The sequence below is a fragment of the Astatotilapia calliptera genome, chromosome 23, assembly GCF_964374335.1.
Source record: "Astatotilapia calliptera chromosome 23, fAstCal68.1, whole genome shotgun sequence".
NCBI lineage: Eukaryota > Metazoa > Chordata > Actinopteri > Cichliformes > Cichlidae > Astatotilapia > Astatotilapia calliptera.
The window spans coordinates 26,103,492-26,127,286 of record NC_137443.1 but is presented as its reverse complement, the minus strand read 5'-3'; the positions used below and the strand labels follow the sequence as shown (position 1 = coordinate 26,127,286).

The 23,795-nt window shown below is 38.1% G+C and overlaps 2 protein-coding genes across 2 annotated transcripts; both read left to right on the top strand.

Moving 5' to 3' along the window:
* Positions 1-6,605: 6,605 nt before the first annotated feature.
* s100b (S100 calcium binding protein, beta (neural)) lies at positions 6,606-8,840 on the top strand. Its single transcript, XM_026159381.2, has 3 exons — positions 6,606-6,819; positions 7,685-7,841; positions 7,970-8,840. Exons 2-3 carry the CDS (start codon positions 7,704-7,706, stop codon positions 8,114-8,116), a joined length of 285 nt encoding a protein of 94 aa, XP_026015166.2. The 5' UTR covers positions 6,606-6,819; positions 7,685-7,703; the 3' UTR covers positions 8,117-8,840.
* A 4,597-nt stretch (positions 8,841-13,437) lies between these two features.
* gypc (glycophorin C (Gerbich blood group)) lies at positions 13,438-22,319 on the top strand. The gene is made up of 4 exons (XM_026159380.2): positions 13,438-13,576; positions 15,990-16,085; positions 19,399-19,437; positions 20,237-22,319. Exons 2-4 carry the CDS (start codon positions 16,001-16,003, stop codon positions 20,434-20,436), a joined length of 324 nt encoding a protein of 107 aa, XP_026015165.2. The 5' UTR covers positions 13,438-13,576; positions 15,990-16,000; the 3' UTR covers positions 20,437-22,319.
* Positions 22,320-23,795: the final 1,476 nt, after the last annotated feature.

Genomic DNA, 23,795 nt, shown 5'->3' with positions numbered 1-23,795 from the left:
TTACTTCGAAGGAAAGAGTCAAAACTTATCATGTAGAGAAATACAATGCTCAAGCATTGTATTTCTCTACATGATAAGTAACGTTACAGTTAAGCAAGTGGGTTGCAGACACCGTCATAAGTTAATTTTAACTTAAGGCAATTAAGTTAGTGTTAACCCAACTACCTTATTGCCAGTATGGGAGTTGATCCCATGACCTTGGTCTTTTAGCACCATGCTCTAACCACCTGAGCTAACTGGCCTAGTGACACACAGAAAAAATCCAGATTTAGATAAGCTTTATTGTGTCTTTGCAATGTTTTTGTGAGTGTATGCGTGAGGTCTCAGGTAACTCTCTTATCTTAAATGACAGGAAATCTGAAATCTTTGTGTTTGACTGTAATATCCCTCGTGGCCAACTCCGTGACGCCTTTGGTTCCTTTGCCAGTTTCCTTACCGACACTGTTAGTGACCTGGGCGTGTTACTGGACAGCTCTTTTAAATTCGACAAACCAGTGTCTACTGTTGTCAAATCTTGCTTTGATCAATTGCGTCTTATTTGCAAGGCCAGACATTATTTCCCGCACAGGGACCTGGAAAAGCTTATCCACACCTTCGTGACATCTAGGTTGGATTATTGCAACTCCGTTTACTTTGGTCTTAACTCTACTCTTCTCTACCAGTTAATGCTTGTTAGTTAGTTAGTTTAATGCTTGTTGCTACTTTTGTTCTATTCTTAACCTCTTTTAATTATTTTTAAATTTTTCTTGACTCTTTTGTCTTTTACACATAATGTTCTATTATGCTTTTATATGTATTTCTGTTGTTTCTGTGTTTTTAATGCCATTAACCTGCTAGCATGTTTGGTACTTTGCCATGGCCTTCATCTTTCTCTTTTACTTATCTGACCCTCTCCTATGTTAAGCACTTTGGTATACCACTGGTTTTTAAATGTGCTATATAAATAAAGTTTGTTGTTGTTGTTGTTGTTTATTAATCCCAGAAAAAGGGCAAGTTGTTCACCACTACTCCCACACAACATGTCAAGGCCGAGTTCATCAACAATGAGGTTGCAGAATAAATAAAAACAAAGTAAAATAAAACATAGAATAACAAAGATAAATGTCTAAAAATGAACAACCACAGAAAGATTAAGCTAACTGAGCTTATACCTGAAAGGATACCTGTTTGCCATAAAAAGAAAAAAAAAGAAAAAAAAACACATTTAAAAAAATATTAAGTAAGAGTATATTAGATAAGTATACATGTTACAGCACAGTCAAACATATGGTTTTACATCTAACCCAACATTTCTGGGATGAATTTTAATGAAAAGCTTGCATACACAAACAAGTTGTTTCAAACAAACTATTGATTCAGCCATCCTGATAGGCTGAAGCAGATTGTTCAAAAGTTTGGGTGCTGAAGTTGGCATTGTTTGGACATGGGCAGAGGAATATTGGATACGGAGCAGTCAGTCAGCGGAAAAAAGCAGAAGAACCATGCAGCGGTGGTCAAGTACCATCAGGAGAGCAAAGAAGCAGCAGACCCACCAATAACAAGACAAACATAAGGACATAACAGCAGGCAAGACAGCAGCTCCTCAGGGAGGAATTGTCACAAAAATTTAGTGGGCACCAGTGGAGTGTAACTACAACGGTGACCCCCAATGGACACACTACCATGACAGCAAAGCCCAAGGGGAAAAAGGATGCTGTTTTCAATTGCAGGTGATCAGATACGTGCCCTCACTACAAAGTAATCATTGTAAATGCCATGAGCCTAACCAAGCTGAACATCTTTATGTTAAAGGAAAGCAACTAATGCAACCATGGAAGGACTCGAACCCTTAATCTTCTGAGCCGAAGTCAGACGCCTTGGGCCACGTGGCCACACACACAGAGACAGCTACAATTAGCCCTGAACCTGTGCACTGTATACTTAAGCTACTGGTGCCTTTCAAGCCAATTAAATAACAAAAAAGTCTTCATGCATTCTCAGTCATCCTGGTAAGGAAATCCCAGAAAGCTGATGCAGTTCATGTAAACACAATGTTTCGTCACTGATGCAAATAACTTCTTCAGTCTTAGCTGACTGCAGGTTTCCTTAACCTTATAAACAGTACATTGGCATAATGGCCAAAACTAGTACCACTGACAGACAATGGGCTGTGACTTCAGTTTCATTATCCTTAAAATGCAAAATGGCACTACCATTGGTCAATGGTTATAAGTAGCATTCACAAAGAGTGGCTGCACTCTATGGAACGCCAGGACTGCCATAATGAGAATCTGCGAATGCAACATGTGGAACACGGAGAGTGGAATATGTAAACAAACCGGTTAACGTAACCCCCTCGGTGCACTACTGATGGGTGAGGCTGACAGATAAAATTATTTCATGATGAGAGCCAGGCGCCAGGACTGCCAAAATGAAATAAATAAATATATCATTAAATAATTAATTAAATGTGTCAATAATTAATTAATTACATGTGTCAATAATTAATTAAAATGTGAAATACATAAATAATTAATTAAATGTGTCAATAATTAATTAATTACATGTGTCAATAATTAATTAAAATGTGTCAATAATTAATTAATTACATGTGTCAATAATTAATTAATTACATGTGTCAATAATTAATTAAAATGTGAAATACATAAATAATTAATTAAATGTGTCAATAATTAATTAATTACATGTGTCAATAATTAATTAATTACATGTGTCAATAATTAATTAAAATGTGAAATACATAAATAATTAATTAAATTTGTCAATAATTAATTAATTACATGTGTCATAACTATTTATTTAATTAATTAATTCCAATTTTAATTAATTATTGCCACATGGTGTATTTAATTAATTCATGGTGTATTTAATTAATTCATTATGGCAGTCCTGGCGTTCCATAGCACTCACAGCATTGTAAGATGGTGAAAGACATACCCTTTTTCCTTAAATCCCCACTCAAACCAGCATTCAGCCATGTCCAGGATGTGCACATCCTCATCACTGAAAGAGTACATTTGACTAGTTTTCTACAACTGCAATGAAAAAATATGCAAGAGTCAAGATTCAAATGCTAACTTTATTGTCATATGTAGGCTCTGGACAAAGTTGCTGCTACTGTAAGCTTTCTGGTTTCTGCTTAGGAATCAAAAGCCAAAGTGCTAGTGATTGCTGATACTGACCGGTCATGTTTGGTTGCATGCAAATAAAGAATCTGCCGAGAGATCCAAGTCAATCTCAAAACCAATGGGCATTACTCGAGAACTATTTAGATTTGTGTTGTTTTATTTGTAAACCTTAATCGAACGGTGGAGGTCAAGTTATGCTCTGGAGAGGAGAAGATGTTGGGGCTGCAAACTGAGCAGGAGTGGTAAGGTAGTCAAACTAATAAGACTAATAAAATAAGACTTGATAAGATAACTATGTTATCATTAAGGCAATTATGTTATCTCTGACAGCCTTAATCATAAGTGGCCAGTATGTGGCCCATGCCCATTACATTGGCATTAGTAGCACCAGGCTCTAACCTTCTGAATTATGCAGCCCAAACATGCAGTGAGAAAAACAGATTTTTTTCTAATTTGACCAAATATGGAAGATGCCAGAATCACCAGGTCATTTTGAAACACTTGAGCACCACAAAGGGCGTCATGGTTGACTGTAAAGTCCCCTCGCCAGACACCTTCTCCATTAAGCCATATGCTCATACAGTTCAGCTGCACCTTATTTATAATGGGGCATAGTCCTATCTGACAACATCCAAAATCAATCTGCCATTCCTTGCTCAGCATAGACAGTTTCCCCTTCAAAAACACACTGTATGCGAGGTTTTGTTTTTTTTTGTTTTTTGTTTTATGTTTTAGCTGAACCACCTGGAAAGTGGTGGGTTTGTCTAGCGTTTGTCCCCACTTGAACTGAAGTCATCATTAAAAAGCAGATTAGTTTTTGGTTATTTTACTTGTAAAGAAAACAGAAATCTCAACCTTGAATATAGCTAACGGCTTCCCAACCCCAGCAGCCTCTGCTTAGAGACAAACTGATCCGTATGCCTGTGTGAACAGAATCACTAAGGGACATAAACCATCAGACTTTTGAGCTGAAGTCAAACGCCCTGTCCATTAGGCCACATGGAGATACTCTAAGCTGTGGTATTAAACCTTATTTATTACCAGGCAAAGTCCCACCTGGCTGAACATCCAAAATCAATGCACTGAAAGTGTAGATGCTGACTAATTATTTGTTTTCTGTACACCCCTGAAATGTTTGTTTATAGCATTTAGGGGTAAAATGTTGGCACCGAGACTTCAGCGTCAACTTCAGCTTATTTGGCTGGAGCAGATGTGCTGTTTGTGAGCCCTCATTAGGCTGCAGAGGGCACACGTCTGGCCAACTTAAGCAGTGAAAAGAGCGTCTTCATTAACATGCACAGCCAGCCGCTTCCTGTGAAACAGGCCTTTGTCACCCAGCAGATGCCCAAACACAGCGAAAAGAGGCAGAAAGAAGAACATAGATGGATGCTATACGAGCCATTATGAACAGAGAGAGGGCCACAGAGGGAGAGGTTTGGCACTTTGTCTGTTTATCTCAGTTAATCTTAATTAGTCCTGAGGTGTTTGGAAAATAAATTTCAGTTTTACGCTCCTCGGTTTAACCAACATGGCATATTAATAACTCAAATAAATTTTTGTGTGTTTAATCATTTAACCACATATAAACGCCAGGACTGGACCAGGTCACAGAGATGTCATCTGCTGGTTTCTGGCATTTTCAGGGTTCAACAGTTGAGGCTAGCCACCGCCATGCTGTTTTGTTTGGAGCCAGAGTTGCCATGTTTAGAAGATAGAGTGCTACATTATCAGCTAACTCTAGCAAGTGTAGCTTGTTAAGTAATTAACAAATTAGTGCTAAGCGATGGGCTGCTTTCACTCAAAACTGATGCACAAACTTCTTGGATGTACACTTAACCGCACAATACCACATGTTCTTCCTTCTCACTAGGGCGATCGTGGCTCAAGAGTTGGAAGTTCGTCTTGTAATCAGAAGGTTGCCGGTTCGAGTCCCAGCTTGGACAGTCTCGGTCATTGTGTCCTACTGGTGATGGCCAGAGGGGCCGATGGTGCGATATGGCAGCCTCGCTTCTGTCAGTCTGCCCCTGGGCAGCTGTGGCCACAACTGTAGCTGCCTCCACCAGTGTGTGAGAGTGAATGAATAGTGGAATTGTACAGCGCTTTGAGGTTCTCGAAAAGCACTATATAAATGCAATCCATTATTATTAGCCAGTATGAGGTTTGGACCTTGGAGTTAACCAGCTGCTGTGTACAAACCTTGAAGCAGTTTTATTCTCCACCAAACAATATTCAGTGACTGAGTTTCATGACAAGTTTATGAGAGGTGAATTAATTCTTATTACTTATTCATTTGAATTCTGTCAAGGCTTAAAGTTGACTGTTGAGCCATAACAGTGGGTGTAGCTGCTAGCTGTCAGCCAGTCTTCATGTCAGCTAATTAGAGTCACTGAAACTCTCCACCACATCTGTGCTGGTGGTGAAATCATTATCTGACAATCCCAAAATGTTGATTCTGTTCATCTGGATGTAGCATTTTCTGTGGGAGAAACGTTCCTTCGCCATTTGACGTCTTTAGTCAACTAAAGACGTCACTTGGATGAAAAGGCTACGTCCAGATGAACAGAAACAACTTTTTGGGATTTAGTTACCTGGATGATTGAGAATGCATCATGATATCTGACAATGAATATGCAAAACCTAAGTATAATGCCTGTTGCATTAAATATGACACAGGCTTTGCAACTATCCATTTTATAGCCAGCATAGGAGTTGAACCTATGACGTCGGTGTTATTAACACCACACTATAGTCCTGGGATAATGCCAAGGTCACAGGGAAAAGGCAATACATTTGGCATCTTTAATCAGGTGGGAATACTTTATAAATATGCATTGATGTTTACAGATGACACTGCAATCTGTAGTCAAAGGGTCGAAGCAGGTCGAAGTGATCTTGGACAGGTGGAGGTATGCTCTGAAGAGAAGATCAATAAAAAGTTTAATCATGTAAAGGGAAAGCCGAAAGGAGCAGAGGTAGTGCACATGGATGAGTTTAAATACCTCAACCATCCAAAACAACAGACAGTGCAGAAGAGAGTGCGGGCAGGTTAGAGTGGGTGGCGACAGGCGTCAGCGATGATTTGAGACAGAAGGTTTGCAGCGAGAGTGAAAGGCAAAGTTTACAAGATGGTAGTGAGACCAGCTAAGATGCATGGCTATGAGATAGTGGCACTGGAATAAAAACAGGAAATGTTAATATTTAATTGGAAGTGACCAGGATGGACAAGATTAGAAATGAGTACATCAGAGGGACAGCTCAGGTGGAGCAGTTTGGACACAAAGTTAGAGAGGCAAGGCTGCGATGGTTTGGACATGTTAGAGGAGGGATGGATGTACTGGACAAAGGAAGTTGAAGGTAAAGTATGAAAAAAAGAGGAAGACTTCAGACAAGGAGGACATACAGAAGGGCAGTGTGGAGATTACTGAGTGATGACATCAGAAGTCATGAAAATAGGCCACGAAATTAATCTGCTCTCTTATTTTAAAGTTTGCAGAGTCAGTGCTGGTTCCTGCAGGGCTGCAGTGGAGTGAGGAGAGGTGGACACTTGGGATTGGTCAGCACTTTGAATGACAGGTTAACTGACCTCAGACCTGCACCTCCTCACACCCCCACCCACATACTGGTCCAGTATAAAGACTGCAGCCCATCCTCAGCCTCTGCTCTCTGGACTTCTGCCTGCACTCGCACAACAGTAAGTCTTTGTTTTTTGTATTTTATGTCGCAGCAAAGAGACAAAAGCTATTTCTAGTAAGTTTCATGACTTTTTTCAAGGACTTGTTAAACACAAAAAGAAAATCTAAAATTAAGAAGGATTCGTTACCGTATCAATACTGCCCGGCATTTAAGGCTAAAGCGGGGCATTTTTTGCTCTGTAATGCTGGTAAAACGAATTAATTTAAGTCTCTCTGTTAATTATGGAGTCCGATTTTTTTATATCTGCAAAGGAAAATCATCAGCACGTGAGTAAAAAAAGTTTTGTTAACTGCGGTTAAGTGCTTAAAATGAAGGCAAGTTGACTTCTTTTTGATTCGTCAAGACATTTCACCCCTCCACAATCCTAAAATGAAGTTCATCTGCCTTCATTTCAAGCACTTAAGCTACCATGAACCTGCACAACTGAGGACCTGCACAGGCTTTAACTGTGGTCCATTTACTCAAGCATAATGGCCACCTTTCTTTGCCAAATGGTCAGAAAAAAAAGATGTCAAATAAAGTCATACAGAGCCAATCCTTGTACTTTCCACATGTTAATAAATGTGGTCCACTCCCAAATTCTAGAAATGCTAAAAAGAACAACCCTTGGTATTATGTGGATTAGTGTTATTTAAGTACTTTTACTTGTGTTTTTTTCAGGAATCATAAATCAATACTTTTAAGTTCATCAGAATATAATTTATATAATATATAAGAAAATAATTCAGCGACTTCATATTTATATATTATATATATTTAAAAATATATATAATTTCAAAAAAATATATAAAAGTGATTTAACTTTCTTTGAATCTCCCAAAATGGTCTTAAGATTAACGCTTTTATTTACTTTACTTTTCAAGGTTTAACAGACAGGTGACGATGACTGACCTGGAGACCTCGATGGCCACCATCCTCGCTGTGTTTCAGAAGTATTCGGAGAGAGAAGGAGACAAACATAAACTGAAGAAGAGCGAGCTGAAGGACCTGCTTCATGACGAGCTCCCAGATCTGATGGCGGTGAGATGGGAAATTTGTAATAATAATATATATATATATATTGAGATTTAAAAGCATATGACATAAACTGTTAAGCACCAGTTTGGAGTTTTGTTGTCCCGAGCTGAACCCGTCCTCCCTCCCTGCAGCATGTGAATGACCAGGCTGCGCTGGACAGCCTGATGGACAGCCTGGACACCGACGGCGACGCCGAGTGCAACTTTCAGGAGTTCATGACATTCATCTCCGTAGTTACCGTCTGTTGCCACGAGTTTTTCAAGGACGAGCACGAATAAGGAGGTGGCAGCGGGCGGGAAGACAAAGGGGAGCCACAGTACATTATAAAGAAGCAGAAGCCTAGCAACGCACAAACTGTCGATGCCCTCACAGCAGCGCAGGGTGGAGGAAACAATCCAGCCACCAGCCACCATTACGTGGCTGGTGGCTGGTAAAAAGCTCCAGTCTAGTGTCTGAAATCAGCCTCGTTTGTGTTTTCATTTCTAGATGGCATGTAAAGTCTTCAAAATGGCGGCAAAGATTGGTACAAAAGGAGGAACTAAAGTAGCTCAAGCAGAACAAATCTTAAAAGTGTTTCACTATATGTTTGGCCACCAAAGCCAACCATTTATCAATCAATACATGTTACACCTTTATTCCCGTACTCTTTATCATTTCCCATCACTTTGTATAAGTAAAGGCTTTGTATATGTTACAGGTTTTGGAGAATGGCTGCTACATTTGGCTGCTGTTCTAGCAGTGAAATTATAAAAGTTGTTTATATACTACATCATGGACTGCTAAATCAATCTTACAGCCACAAACCGTCAGTTTGGGACTTTGCATGTAAAACCCTGAATGACCATATCAAGTTAACCGCTTTAGGAGTCAAATAACTAACTAAAGAGCCCCCTTTAGGCAGTTATTTGACTAAATGAAATATTGACTATCAAATATTGAAAGCAACGTTAAGGTTTGATGTCATATAATAAATTAACTAACTGGCTAGTAAAAGTTTCAAAATGACTTGTGGGTCCTTTGTTAAATTGATCATTAGGGGCATTAAATAAGTAACAGTATTTGGTTGCTTTAGTCGTAGTATAAGTAGTATGTCAGACAAATGATGACAAACACAAAGTTCTTCAATACGGCTTTTAAAAGAATGTTTTTCAAACTACAAACTGCCTGAAGGGCTTTGTTTTGATAGTGGCTTGCAGCTCAGTACTTCACAGTATCATAGTTTGGAAATATATGTTGTAAGCTGAGCTTTATATTAAAAGCTCCTGAATAGCTAGTGAATAGGTTTGTTCAGACAGTGATGAATCTTAAAAATCTTTAATACTAAACTAAGAAAGTAGCTAATAAGTTAGTTCAGTCTAGCAGCCACAAGAATGCATCCATGGTTTAAAAAATCTATCTGAATATCACATTTTGAAAATATTTGCAGTTTGCATTGTGGGCTAGTCAGTTACTAAGAGACTAACAGTCATTTAAGATTTTGCATGTGAGATTCTGGATAGTCAGTAAGTTGAGAAAGTTGACTTAAAGTTAGATGACTCAGCTATTTTAGGAGCCAAATAATTGTGTAAAGGGGGAAATATTGCAGATAGTGAAACTTTAAAAGAGGGAAGTGAGTCATGAGGGGGAGAAAAGTTAGCTAGTAAAAGTTTTAAAAATGGCTTGTGAGTATGAGCTATTCTAACACCTCGTTTGTTAACTTTAACTGTATAGCAGTTGGGGGAAAAGTACCTGGTAAGTTGGACTTCATTTTAAAAGCACTTAAACAGCAGATGGGTTTGGGATTTGTTTGCGGAGCTCAATCCATTCCTGAAAATTGAATAAAGCGCTGAAACTGAAAAAGTTTCATAGCTTTAGGAATCAATCAAGAATCTGAAGAACACTATTGGTTTGTTTTTAATCTTACATACTATCATAGTTTGAATTTGGTTTGTGGACTTGTTAAAATTCACAACATAGTGATTTGGAGATAAATATAAAATAGCAAATACTGAATGCAGCAATTTAGGCACACAAAAAAATATTTCATTGGCTTGTAAAAGGTTCAGTTTGGCTAGAGAGTTTAAAGTGTTCTAGCTCCTCCGTTGTTAAACTCAAATTACTTAGAGACTTCACAGGTGTTGAAAAGCGCCTAAAAAGGATTTTATCGTCTAGTTCTTTTAATATTTGTCTTCTGAATCATTCCTTACATTTTTAAAATTCGACAAAGCCACTAAACTGATAAAGTGGCTGGCAAGTTAAAATGAATTAAAAAATGAATATCAAATTTTAAAAGTAAATTTTAGGTTTGTGTAAAGTTGCTATAGTCAGCTTTTGGAGACACTTTAATGAGTTTATTAGGTCAAAAGTCATCAATGGCCACTAAATCTTGAGAAAGTTGCTTAAATGCGAATCAACATTAAGCATATTCTTAAAACGATTTCATTTATGAAACTGCGTATACCATCAAACATATTCACAAAGACAGTAGGAGCTTTAAATCTTATTTGATTGGCAATGCAAAGATTTTATTTTATTTATTTTTTGGTGCTTTGTCCCACTGTAGCTGCTGCTTTGCTTAACCCCTGATATTGTCGACTTGTTTTTTCTTGTTAGAAAAAAAAAATGCTGGTAGTTTTCTGTCTAATTATTCTTTTTTTCATTTGCTCTCAAAATCTCTAAATCTGAAAAATGGCTATTAAGATAATGAAATTCAAACAGTCTATCCCTCTTAAAGGTCTAAACGGCTATCAGATTTTAAAATTCAACTTTTAATTGGCTCATAAAGACACTCAAAAATGGCTTGTGAGTTTTCATTTAGACGTCACATTGGAAACCTCTTTCAATAGTTTGAAGTCAGAGTGTTTAATAAAACTGTAGATTGTACATGTTTTATGTGTTATTTACATCTACGTTTATTTGATGTTTTGGTAAAAATTACATCGAGGTCAAAATGGTTAAAATGACTAATACGTATCTTAAAATAGTTGCTGGTAGGCAAGTAATTAAAATTACTTTTAAGTGACTTTAAATGTTAGCTTGTAGTTGCTGTAGCTCTTTGTAGGTTTACATGTATTCAGCATGAGAAGCAAATCTAAATCATTATAGATGTAGAAATGATCAGTTAAGCAGTGCAACAGAAGAGTTTGTCGGATGTGCATCATGACATGTTGAATGTTGGGTTGTTTGGACGTTGGTGATACGAATTTAATTAAATGGTCAGTTTGTGACTTAGTCAGTCAATATTTCTGTAGCGAGGGGACAAAGAAGGCTGTTTATTCTTATCTTGGGTGGCTGTCAGAAGAATTCAGAGACGCACTGCAGTAATATTTACATAGCAGTTCTGCAGAGTTGCTCAACCATTAAAAGTTCATATGTTGTTTTTCTCTGTGGTTTTACTCCTAATATATTTGTGTTATGCCAAAGTGAGCACGGTGACAATAACAAAAAAGTATTCAGAGAGCCCTGACAACGAAATACTTGTAGCCGTTTAGTTTAACAGTGCTCTTTTAGTGTTTCGAATGCCACTGGCCTGCAGGTCTTTCCTGTTTAGCAAAGAGGCTATTCAGGAAAAACTGAAGTTCAGTTTGTCCTTTTAGCACATTTTTTTAGAAGATGTTTTTTTAAGGAAATGTGAGAAGCTTTTTTAAGACTTATTGAGACCAATACTGAACTAAAACACAGTGAAATTTAAATAAATACACTAAATGGTCCAGTGGTTAGTCTTTTCTGAGGCACAGAAATGTTTAGTATTTTATTCCTGTAACTTCACATTTGCAGCACAAATATGACTCAGTGTGAGTCATAAAAATTAAGTGGCATCAGTGGATATTTCTCTTTAGAGTGCACCTTAATCAGCATGTTTCATCTTTATGACAGTTTTTTAAAGCATCCATTCATTTTCTTAATGGCTCATCTATTTACGGTCTCTTAGGTGATGGAGTCTATTCATGCTGATTTTGGGATGATGATGAGGTACATGACAGGTCATCAGAACATGAATGGATTGCTAAACAAGTCCAACATTTCTTAAAGTTTAATGGAAATACTTCAAATAATAAAATAAGATACAAATATGAAGGAGAGTCAGGTGAAGTCCACAACCTCTTTTGATCAGCAGTTCACAGTTATAACAGTCCAAGAAATTCTGGTGATCTGTACGTGCTCCTTCAAGAACAGCCATCAAAACTCATTCATCACAAGTGTGAGCTTAAAAGAAAAATACATCAAACTAATCATTCCCTTTATCATCGACGGAAGCTGTTTGTTATTACTAGAGTAAAAATCGGATAGCAACATCCTTGGTACCAAGAAAAACACGGTGCAACAGGGGATTTGGTTGCCAACTGGTTGTATTCTGGGTATATTCGAATAAAAAAAATTAGAATTGTGAATGCCTATGTCATGTTGCAGTTAAATAACTGTCCTGAGAAACTATGCAAGAATTTCTGTTTCGGATTTTTTAGGTTGTGGCTGGACTGTAGATGTGAGTAGATAATTTCTGTATATGCAGACAGCGACAGAGTTTATCACAGTCAATCGCTGCATTGCCACAAACCGATTGGCAACTTGACCCCATTCAATTACAAAGCAACCACTTCAAAGGCAACAAGTTCCCAAATTCATTGTGTTCAGTAATAATATTGGTCATGCTATCCCAGCAACTGTTTTCCCAAGTGTAACTGTAGCATAACAGCCACTATTAGGTGTCATTTTTGATGTTGGGTTGTGGCATTAGCAAGATGGCAAGATTTCTGTCAAAGATTAATGGTCTAATGGTGTGTTTTAATACCAAACAGACCTAACCAAGTACTTTTTAGTGTCTAAACCTAACCAACAAGTGAACATAAATGAAGGTCAGAGGTACTAACGGCTGAAATGCCTCTTAACTCCACCACTCCTTCAACCTCCTAACAAACATTTTTTGGCAGGGATAGTCATACACCTTGAATAGCATTGGTGGCATTATGTGACACAGCAGGATGAAAGTGTGCTGTGCAAGTCTATTACAGTGCAGATGGAGACAACCATCAATTCCTGCACTGAATCCATAATTAATTCAATATGCATGTATTTGGACTATTGGAAGAAATCCATGCAGGCACAGGGAAAACATGCAAACTCCACAAAAGAAAAATGTAATGAAACATATAACAAAAAAGTGCTAGATATATAGTTTAGTATAAGAACTGAAGGCAACCAAGAAAGACAAACTCCAAAAGTACAAAACAAGACCACAAGTACAGAACACAGGAAGGCAACAAAACAATCTGACATACACAAAGGAGGGAAAAGAACAAAAGCAGGAAGTCAAACCAAAGCAAGACTAACTTTCAAAGTAAAACAGGAAGGCAAAAAACTAACACCATTTTCTTGTTAAGAAACCATCTTTATTTGTCTAAAAGAAGATGGTTCACATTAATAACCAGGCTGAAGGTAAGGATTATTCAGCACAGGACGTGCACAAGGGCCAAACAACAAAAACACACATACACACACACACACTGAAGTGCTCCTCTGTGTGTTAACAGATGATGCAAGAGGCGTTGTCAGCTGCATGCACTCAGACATCTGCAGGCTGTTTAGGATCAGAGAGGTGGAGTCAGCTCCGCTATTGGCCAGAGGGGGAACAGATCTCGACCCTGGGGACTGACACCACACCCATCCGTATGTGTGTTTGTGAGTGTGTTTTGAATTGTGTGTGTTGTCCAACGTACACTCTGTCGGCGTAGGAAGAGTTGCCTGCTGACTCTCAGAAACTGGTGAGCTTCTTTTTGTCTTTATGTCAAAATCCTTGCTGTGGTTTTGTGTTGCTTTGAGCAGAACGAGCTGCTCTGCAAACAAACTGTTGGGCACTTTGTTTTCAGGTTATAGTCAGTGGTCAACAATCTGTTCTCACTTATTTTAAAAGTTGCATGTGTGAAACTAACGTACTGTTTTAGTGGAAACAAATAAAAACCTTAGGCACCTCAGTTAGGGATGTTTAAAGAGCATTAAACTCAAATAACCTGGTGATTAAAGTGTCATATTTGTGCATTACACTTTAATGCTCTGCAGCTGTTTACCCGAAGCATGACTCTTGTTATGGAGGCAAAAGTCGACGCTTTGGATGCATTTTAGTGCGACACCTCGAGTTCATGAGTCAGGAAAAAATGGATTTCCCTTGAAAGGCTCTATTGTGTGGTGAAATGTGCTAAGATGGAGCATTTTACAAATGAAATGTTCACCGGGTCAGAAAAACCCTGACACAATTGGAGATGCTGACTGGATTTCTCACTTGCAGACACAAACTTAGTTCACTGCTGTCAAAACATCTGGCAGAGAATTCAAATCTGGCTCTGAGAAAAAAGTTCCTGAGGGGATCACGATACAAGAAGTTAAAACTAATCACTTTAAAAGGAAGGGTTATACAACTGTTGGTTTGGGTTTCCAGCTTATTTCCTGGATATGCTCCTCATAACATTTCTTTAAAAATTTCCTGATCGTAAGCCTCAAGGATTCACATGAGGTAATAGGATAAAATGAAAACTGAACATTATTTCAGGCACCTTTGTGTATTGAGTTTCTAATATGTTAGGATCCAAGTTAGGGTGTTGTTTGTGGTGGGAAAAGCTTAATGTGTGCACTGACAAGACTGTAAAGATGTCAGGCAAGAAAATGAAAGTCTGACCTGGTACCAATGTTGCTTTTTTGGTGTCAGGGAAACAAACAAGCACAAGGTAAGTTGAACAAAAACTGATGAACACTGGTCATTGGCTTTGCAGTCAACAAAATCAATATCCATGTTCAGAGGATGCTGAGGCATCTCTAAACCTGAACTCTTGATTCAACAACCTGAGTCACTTTTTTAATAGACAGAAATTTGTTGATCATCATCATTATACCAAACTCATTAAGGTTGAGGAGGAAGCTATGGCTCAGGAGGTAGAGTGGGCCATCCATCCATCCACCCATCCATCCATCCATCCATCCATCCACCCATCCATCCATCCACCCATCCATCCACCCATCCATCCATCTATCCATCCACCCATCCACCCATCCATCCATCAGGTAGTCAGTGATTGGATACCAAGCTCCTACAGCATATGTGTCAAAGTGTCCTTAAGCAAGACACTGAACCCCCAGTTCCTCCCAATGCATCTATCAGACTGTTTGAGTACCCATGATAACAGAATAAAGTACTGGATGAAGGTGTTTGGATGGTGAATGGGGTTGGTAGTAAAACATTCCTTTCCATAAGTATCAGTCCGTTAAGCAGCCGCTACGTCCATCGTCATCACAAAGTTCTAGCCAATGATTACTGAACTTACAAAAATTCCCCGACTGCACTGCATCTTCAAACTTGATCTTGATTACGAGTGCACATCTGTAAAGTGTCATTAGAGTCAGACTCAATGGGTGGAAGCAACACAAAGTATTATGTAAGGCCTGTAGCCATTTCTCTCATGCTCGTCTCAACAATTTCTAGTTTATATTTGCTGGAAACACATATCTATGTCAATGTTCAGAGTGAGAGAGCATTTAAATCCCTTACAAGACATTAAAATGCACAGGGATTGACCAGGGATTAGCCTTCCAGAATCCAGGGGGCCATATAAACTGTATCCATGATGTTTAGCCATGTTTATGTCCTTTTTCTTTCTTGACAGTCAGCAAAACTTTAAAACTACTTCTTAACTCCTGAACAAGTAGTTTTTAACACCTAAGCCTAACAGAATAGTTTCTGTGGCCTTTATTGCTTAAAGCTAAATAAATAGATTTTAATGAGAATTAATAACACAATAAACCAATCAAACCAATATCCCCAATCATCACGAGCTGTGGGTTGTGACCTAAAGAATGAGATCCCACATACAAGCAGCTGAAATGACATTCCTCCAAAGTGTGGATGGGATCAACTTTAGAGAGACGGTGAGGAGCTCGGTCTTTAATAAAGGGCTCAGAGTAGAGTGGGAACGTCCTACGTGAGGAGGCCCCAGGCCAGAGCCAGGACATGCTGGAGAGATTACATCAGCAGATGGTCCAGCGTAAAATAACTAAAATATTGCAGCGAAAATGCAGCTAATTAAGAGGAAAATTTGTAGGAAATTAGCTGCACTAGCTGTAAATGAAATTATCATCAGTTTAACTGCAAGAAGAATTTTATTCATAAATCATGCTGTTTCTTCACAGGTCACTTCAGCATGGACGCTCACACAACAGTGCCCCCTTTGTCAGGAACAAGCCCCTCTCCTTTTTCAGACCTTGTGACCAAGATAGGACCCAAGGGTATGTGCCTGGAAAATGTGTGAATTGTCTTTTATTTTATTTCACCATAACATTTGTTCAATAAACATGAATATAGCATAAGTAGACCACAGGGAAACATCACTCATCTATCTGCTGTCTGTTGTTGCTGCTTAAATGTTTTTTTTACACTTTTATTATTATTTTAATTTGTTTGATAAGTTTGTATATGTGTTTATTCAAAATCTTAACAGTGTTCATAAAGAGATTAGTTGATTTATATTTTATATTAATCTAATTCTGCTACACAGGATTACAGTTATAATAAAATATTCGCATTTGTATAGTTATTTCTTATGAATAAATCAAAAACAAATACAAAAGAGTTGGTGCGCTACAGGATTTGTTGACATCTTGAAAGAGCAATTTGCCGGTTTAGCTACAGCTGTTATTTCTCCTGTGCACTGGTGGGTGTATTGATTTATCACAGATGACAAAGATGACCTACAGGAGGATCCAGAGTGTTATGACAAAGTGCTGATTTTTTTATTTTCAGTTTAATGTCAGGTACTGTAGAGATTATCGTGTATTTGTAAATGTGATGGTTACATTTCACACAGTGCATTCCATAATGATTCAAGACTATTCTGTATATGAGCACTGTACATGTCTGTGTCCGATGTCTGATTATCGAAGAAGACCACTAAAATCACGGTGATTAATGCCTATCAAAGATTTTTTTCATTAGGATCTGTATTGGTCATGATGTCTGCACAGACTGGAGCTGGAGTCCATGTGCAGAACTCAGTGGGACACTGGAAAAGCAGCTGATTGCCCCACTAATCACAAAATAATTGCCTTATAAATTGTATAATTGCACCATTATTTTTGCTTGAATAACAAATTTAAACCAGCCCCAAAAATCTTATCACATGCATAATCATTTTTTTAATAGATTTAGATTTTAGGACACTAAAATTCAACATCCAGTTTGTGGGACAAACACCCTGCAAACACAGTGAACCAGCCGAGATGTTTGTGTGCGTTAGCAGGGAGTGTCTTATCAGCCCGATGTCAGAGTGGAGCATGGGAAGGAGCGAGCGTGACGCCTCGGGGGTCTGTCGCTGTGGAGATAAGGGCCTAAAACGCTCGTACCTGTCCTCGTTTCCACAGCAGGGCCTGGCAGGACCAACGCAGCCTAGAAATAACTTTTATATTGAACTGCAACAGCCAAAGGGTCTTTTCTTAAGTGTTGTTAAACACTTAGTGTTCTCTGCTTCTTTTTAGAAGAATGCTTGATTAATATTAGACACATCAGATATAGAGATTTAACACATATGAACAACAAATTGCTGAATTCTGCTGTTAATAAGTCATCGTGTACACAGGTATCTTTCAAAAAACTGCGATTTTCAATTTCAGTTTGAAAGGTCTATCGACGTGAAATGCAAAAAAATGATGTTAAGCATTGTCAAGATGCCATAGCAACAGGTGGCGATACAGAAACACTGGCCAATCAGAAGTCTACAAACAGAAACAAACTGTAACATGCCATTGCAAAATAACCTGCAGTGCAAAAGTCTTGAGAAACATTTCTTTATATTTTTGCTTCCAAGGAGCCAGAATTTCCAGTAATGTTATAAAGTTCTCTTGAGCAACAGATCTTTAGGCCTTCTGAAGTTTTTTCTGTGGATATTGGCTGCTTTTTCACTCATTTTCACTTAAGGCACTTAACTCAAGGGATGATCCAGTGTTCCATCCATCCACTTCCGCTTATCCTTTTCAGGGTCGCGGGGGGCGCTGGAGCCTATCCCAGCTGTCATAGGGCGAAAGGCAGGGTACACCCTGGACAGGTCGCCAGTCTGTCGCAGGGCTAACACACAGGGACAGACAACCATTCACACCTAGTGGCAATTTGAATTATCCAATTAACCTATCCCCACAAGCTGCATGTCTTTGGACGGTGGGAGGAAGCCGGAGTACCCGGAGGGAACCCACGCAGACACGGGGAGAACATGCAAACTCCACACAGAAAGACCCCGGCCTGATGGTGGAATTGAACTCAGGACCTTCTTGCTGTGCAGCAACAGTGCTAACCACCGTGCCACCGTGCTGCCTCGATCCAGTGTTGTGTCTACAAATATCAGACAACTTAGCAAAGAATGAATTTCAAATAGCATCTTTAGGCACTTTGTTACTAGCAGCCTGTCACAAAAATATATCATTTGTTCAAATTTCTTTAATTTATTAAATACCAAAGTTAACACAGTTACAGACATAAAATAATATTTTTGCACCAACAAGCTGATTCCCAAAGAGCTTTAGTTGAAAACTTGGCATATCTCAGCATGGTGTGCAGTGTGTCCTTAAAAGATTTGAGGAACTAAACAAGTGGAGGACAAAAGAAAAGATGCATCAGCTCTTAAAACTATCTATAGCAGATCAACAGTATCTGGAAGTTATGTTCTTAAGATACTGGCTTTTTTTTCTGAACAGTAATTTTACTTTTTATTAGGTTCCTCAAAAGCATTATTGTTAATCAATTAAAGGTTAGTTTTTGAAGCGGATACTGTTACCTGTTGAAATATGTTACAAATGTATGCACAGTGACAAGAAAAAAAAGTGGCTATTTGTGTACATGAACAGCAAAAAATAGTTATTTCTGAACAAACACACCTATACACAACAGTTGTATTGGTATTAATGAGTTAACATGCTTTTCCAGGAACTTACAGCAAACTTTTTTTCTTGGTAAATCTTTGGAAAGTTAAAAGTGAAAGAGTAGCTCTGTTTGCATAAACAGTCATTTTTATTATCAGCAAACTTAAAACAACAACTTCTCATCAAATTTCATCATTATTATCCTTTAAATTTGGCTTTGATTTTCTTAAACTATGAAACTTTTAGGTACCATAAACCTCATAAACACTGATATATATATCTTTCTTGATTTTGCTCACTTGTTTTCTAAAATATGGTGTGTAACGTTTCTTTTTGGCCTTGCAGTCATGTTGCTTCTACACACACTGAGGCTCTTAAATTGACGGCCGTTGTTTGAATGCCACACACGGCTGGACTCTGAGGGAAAATGTAAACACAAACGGCTGTTTGTGTCCCCCAGATAACTTAATATTGTGAGCTGCTGCTTGTGACAGTACATGAGCGAGGAGGCTGTAGATTGAGAGAATGATTCAAAATTTCACTTTGCCTTTGTCACTGACTTTTATCTGGACCTCTGTAGCTTTTCTACAAGATGAATCTGACACAGAAGTTTGTATTTTAACCTCTACTGTATGTCATTTGATTTAGATATCAAACGTCACCTGAGTTTGACTTAATTTTCATGTCTTTACAGAAACCTATGACACTGGAGATTTTGCCGCTTTGATTGGTGGTGAGAAGTGACTTCTTTTCTTATGATGTTCAACAATGAGTGTGAATCTGCTGAATTTTATTTCAGTTCACATGAATGAAAAAGATGTTCTGCTTAATAACTTGTTCTGTACGGATTAATGATTTTCAAATCTTATTTCCAACGACCAAATCATATGTAGTCAGGAATGTGATAAAATAATCATCGACCAATATAATAATACTAATAGCTTTAAATATAAAATGCAAGTTTTAAAGACTAAACTGTAGATGTAGATTTATTTAAATTAAATTATTAAATCTAAGGGATAAATAAGGAAATAGAAGAACATGTTTGGAAATGTAACTACCTCTTTAATCTATAATTTTAGTAATTGATTAAATTTGGTTCTAATTTGTTAAAAGAAAAATTTTTACAGGTCTCGTATTCTCCAGAATTTTTTGTTTCAGTTAATGAAGTTTTTACTAATAGTGGGATATAAAATTGAAGTATTCTTTAATGTGTTAAAGTTTCTAAATTTGGATTTTTAAAAGAAGTTTTTATTTTATTAGTTTTTCTTTCTTGTTATAATTGTTACTCCAGCAGAAATGTTCACTAAATGCAAATGTCAGTTAATAATATATATCAGGTTTTTATGTCAGTTCATTACAGATATCAGTTCATGAAATACATGAACTTCGCTTTATAAGTGAAAAGTAAAAATAGAGACACAGCAGACTCCATAGGCAGGATATTGAATTCTATGTTGAATTGCAATGAAAGTGATGCTTTAAATGCATAGTTGGGGGCTCTGTGATGATATTTCCCTCTGTCGTCACAGGAATCGTAAGTGTAGTGCTGTTGTTAATGATCTGCGTCATCACCGTGCTGATGTGGTGCCTGTCCAGACATAAAGGCGAATACGTGACCAACGAGATGGAGGAGAAAGACGAGGACGCCGACAGCGGTGACGGCGACTCTGTTGGCTCTGATGAAGCGCTCCAATCTGAGGAACCTCTGACAGCCAAAGAGGAGAAATAAAGGGGGGGAAATGGGAAATAGTGACAAAAGCTTTGTAGCTTTGTTGCACTCAGCAAACAACAAATATGTGAGAAGGGAAGTTTAACGTTTTTAGAAGTAGCCGATTTTAAAAATTGCACTGAGCACCTTTGCACGTTGGCACCACTAAATGTGAGCAAAGCACGACTGTCTGAAATGTGAGCCCTTCTCAGGAATGTGAACAACCAAAAGAAACTAAGATGTGGTTTGTGTTCGGTAGACCTGTGTTTACATTGTTCCCTCCTTAAAAGCTCCACTTTAATGCAGCGACGCTGCATAAATTACAAGCAGGCATTTTCATGCTATGACTGACTGTGGTATCCTGAATCTATGGTGGCCCCAAGGTGCCAAACAGAAAAAAGCAGAAAACACAAGACTTAAAGTAATGAAAAAAAAAACCCAAGATGAGCTCAACTACAATAAAAAAGAGAGGGAAGATGAAACAGAAAGAACAGAAAAAACTGCAAAAAGAACAAAAACAGTTTTAAAAGCAGCAGAAAACATAAACTAAAAAAACTGAAAAGTTATTCAGTGCATTGTTACACTTATTTCCCTTCAGATTGGCCTTCATTTTTCTCCATGGCTGTGTATTGATCATGAGTGCGGTCAGATGGCTGCATAAAAGGTTCTTCAGCAAATGTCAAAGGTGGGGTTATGGTCTGGACTCTGTTGTGACCAATCCATGCGTGAAAATGATGCCTCATGCTGCCATTGTCATCTGGTAAGATGCCTGCACCATCAGGGCAGGCAGAACCTGGTCATTCAGCACATTCAGGCAGTCAGCTGGCCTCACCGTTTGAACATAAATCATTGATAAACGTAGACCTGACCAACTGAACTCAACCTCACATCATAAGACTCCCCTCACAGGTCTCTACTGTTGGCACTAGGCATGCTACTTCATCCCAATGATGATTGATATAACCTCAAAATTTCATTTTTAAAGGACATTTGTGATAATGATATTTGTGTCTGAATTACATTTGATCTCAGACAGCAGCATTTATGAGTGCAAACAAAACAAAGGGCATTTTCCTTCTTTTCCATTGAGCTACTGTTACTGATGGTTGATTAGTTAATGTGCCAGCACCAAGCTGCAGTGGCATTATAGTCCAATAGTAGCCTTACATACTGTGCCACAACCTTAGTCAGATCTAGGTACAAAAGTAGCCCAGGCAGGGAAATAGCTTAAATAATTAGCTTAACAGTGCTAACATAACTGAACCTTGTAAATCTTCAGAAGGTGAACAATAAAATAAAATTGAAAAATAATTTCAACCTGACCTTGCTTAGAAATTTCCATCTGCTTCTTGCTCTTCCAATCTTATAGAGTGGAGCTAGCTCCAGCCATGCCAGCTTGACTTTGTTTCCTTTTGATTGCTAGCATCTGCTCCTCACGTGCCTTCAACCATGTATTTTTTGCCTCAACTTTTCCTCCATATTTTGCAGCGTACTGTATTTTGTTGGTGGTTGTTGAAGTGGCTTTCTTTTTTACTCAGAGCCCTCTCTCACTGTGAGACGTGCCTGTGTTGTGCCTGTAGTGTGAATATGGCACAGCCCTAGCACCCATCCCTCTGGAGCTAAATATGCGCTCACCAGATGACATGACCTTTTCCCATTGCTCCTGAGCCCAGTCTGCTTGCTCCCTGTCCTTTTGTTTTCTCAGTTAGCATCACTGATCGGTGGTTTCCTTAAGGCTGTACAGCCTTTTAATGCCAGTCCCCTGATTTTCTCTTCACACTGCCTGTGGAAGTGCTCTTAACTTGGTTATTAAACTTTGCCATGAGCTCTATTATCATTTTTTATGATTTGATTTCACTAAATATTTAAATGATCATTAAAGATTTTTATTTTATTTTTCATGATTTTTATCATTGTCCAGTTTTTGCAGTTTCAGAAATGGCCTTCGTTGTTAAAAAAAAAAAGTGTAACATCTTCTCCACATCCCTTCGATACATCCTCCAACATGGTTGTCTAACAAAAGAAAGAAGTTCTCACAGCATCTGTTAGCATTAAATAAGCTTTTGCCAGCAGAAATATATTAATGACTGCAGTAGTAATCCAGTGGAAAGCTCTTAAATCCAGGCAGACTTTTCTTTCTTGGCAGAGCAGTGTACATCTTGTGTTTACCATTTTCTCGCTGTGTTGTGCACCTTGGGGCCAGCATAAAGATTTTCGTACAGAAACAACTCGCTGAGTCCATATTATTAACAATTCACGTGATTGATGACCAAAATAAATAGCAACACGTTTAAATAACCTTTATTTTAACGTTGGTAACATTTTTGTTCCTGAGTACTGAGTTGTTTTTCTCAGCGTTTCAAGAATTTGGCCTCAGATCTCACATTCTTCACAAGCTTCTTATTTCTAAAACTTTTACAGCTGTTGCGAGTCTCTATGTTGTCAGGCAGTTTTTGCACCATCCTGCCAAAGAAGCTGAAAGTTCAAATGAGCCTAGCAGATGAAGATAAACATCTACCGGAGTGCTTACTGCTGGTGATTTTCCATTGTGTTTGTTGTCATATTTTGAGGTCAAAGTAATAAACAACTAACTACAGGTTGGAGTCTGACTAACATGTGACAGTTATGAATCAGCAGGGAGGAAAAAATCTTTGTAAATTTCCAGCCCAGAGTGGTGCATTTCTGTCTGTTTTCCCATCATCAAAGCTCCAGTTTTCTGCTCCAGCAGACTTTATTGATTTTATCCTGTTTTAGTAAAATCTATTTTATTTGCTGATGTTTTTCTAAAAGTACATTAATAAACTTGATACTTTGTGACACTGTCACTTTCTGGTGCGTCAATGTGCTGAAGATAAACCCCCTCTGGTGGCTGAAATGTGAAACTGCACTCCTGACCTTCAGCCCAGCACTTTTTCTTACTTTCTTTTTAAAGATAAAGAAATTACAAACGAAGACCGAGTCCACTCACGCAAAGTGCTGTACTGCAGTACTGTGTTGGGGCTTATGCGTGACTGCAACTTATCAACAGTTTCTTCTAAAAATGTGCTTTTTTCCAAACAAAACATAGGAAACATTTTCTACACATTAACTAAACTGTGTTTATGTTAAACCCAAACCTTAAGGATGCAGTCTTTTCACTGAAGAAATCTACACACGTTATTGATAATAAATAAAAGCTTACATATAGTTACAGTGGGGCAAAAAAGTATTTAGTCAGCCACCGATTGTGCAAGTTCCCCCACTTACAATGATGACAGAGGTCAGTAATTTGCACCAGAGGTACACTTCAACTGTGAGAGACAGAATGTGAAAAAAAAATCCATGAATCCACATGGTAGGATTTGTAAAGAATTTATTCGTAAATCAGGGTGGAAAATAAA

Excerpts from the sequence above, each read along its gene's own strand:
- s100b (XM_026159381.2), top strand. The coding sequence starts at position 7,704 with ATGACTGACCTGGAGACCTCGATGGCCACCATCCTCGCTGTGTTTCAG. Across the intron at positions 7,842-7,969 it reads AGCTCCCAGATCTGATGGCG|CATGTGAATGACCAGGCTGC; the intron begins GTGAGATGGGAA and ends CCCTCCCTGCAG.
- gypc (XM_026159380.2), top strand. The coding sequence starts at position 16,001 with ATGGACGCTCACACAACAGTGCCCCCTTTGTCAGGAACAAGCCCCTCT. Across the intron at positions 16,086-19,398 it reads GACCAAGATAGGACCCAAGG|AAACCTATGACACTGGAGAT; the intron begins GTATGTGCCTGG and ends ATGTCTTTACAG. Across the intron at positions 19,438-20,236 it reads TTTTGCCGCTTTGATTGGTG|GAATCGTAAGTGTAGTGCTG; the intron begins GTGAGAAGTGAC and ends CTGTCGTCACAG.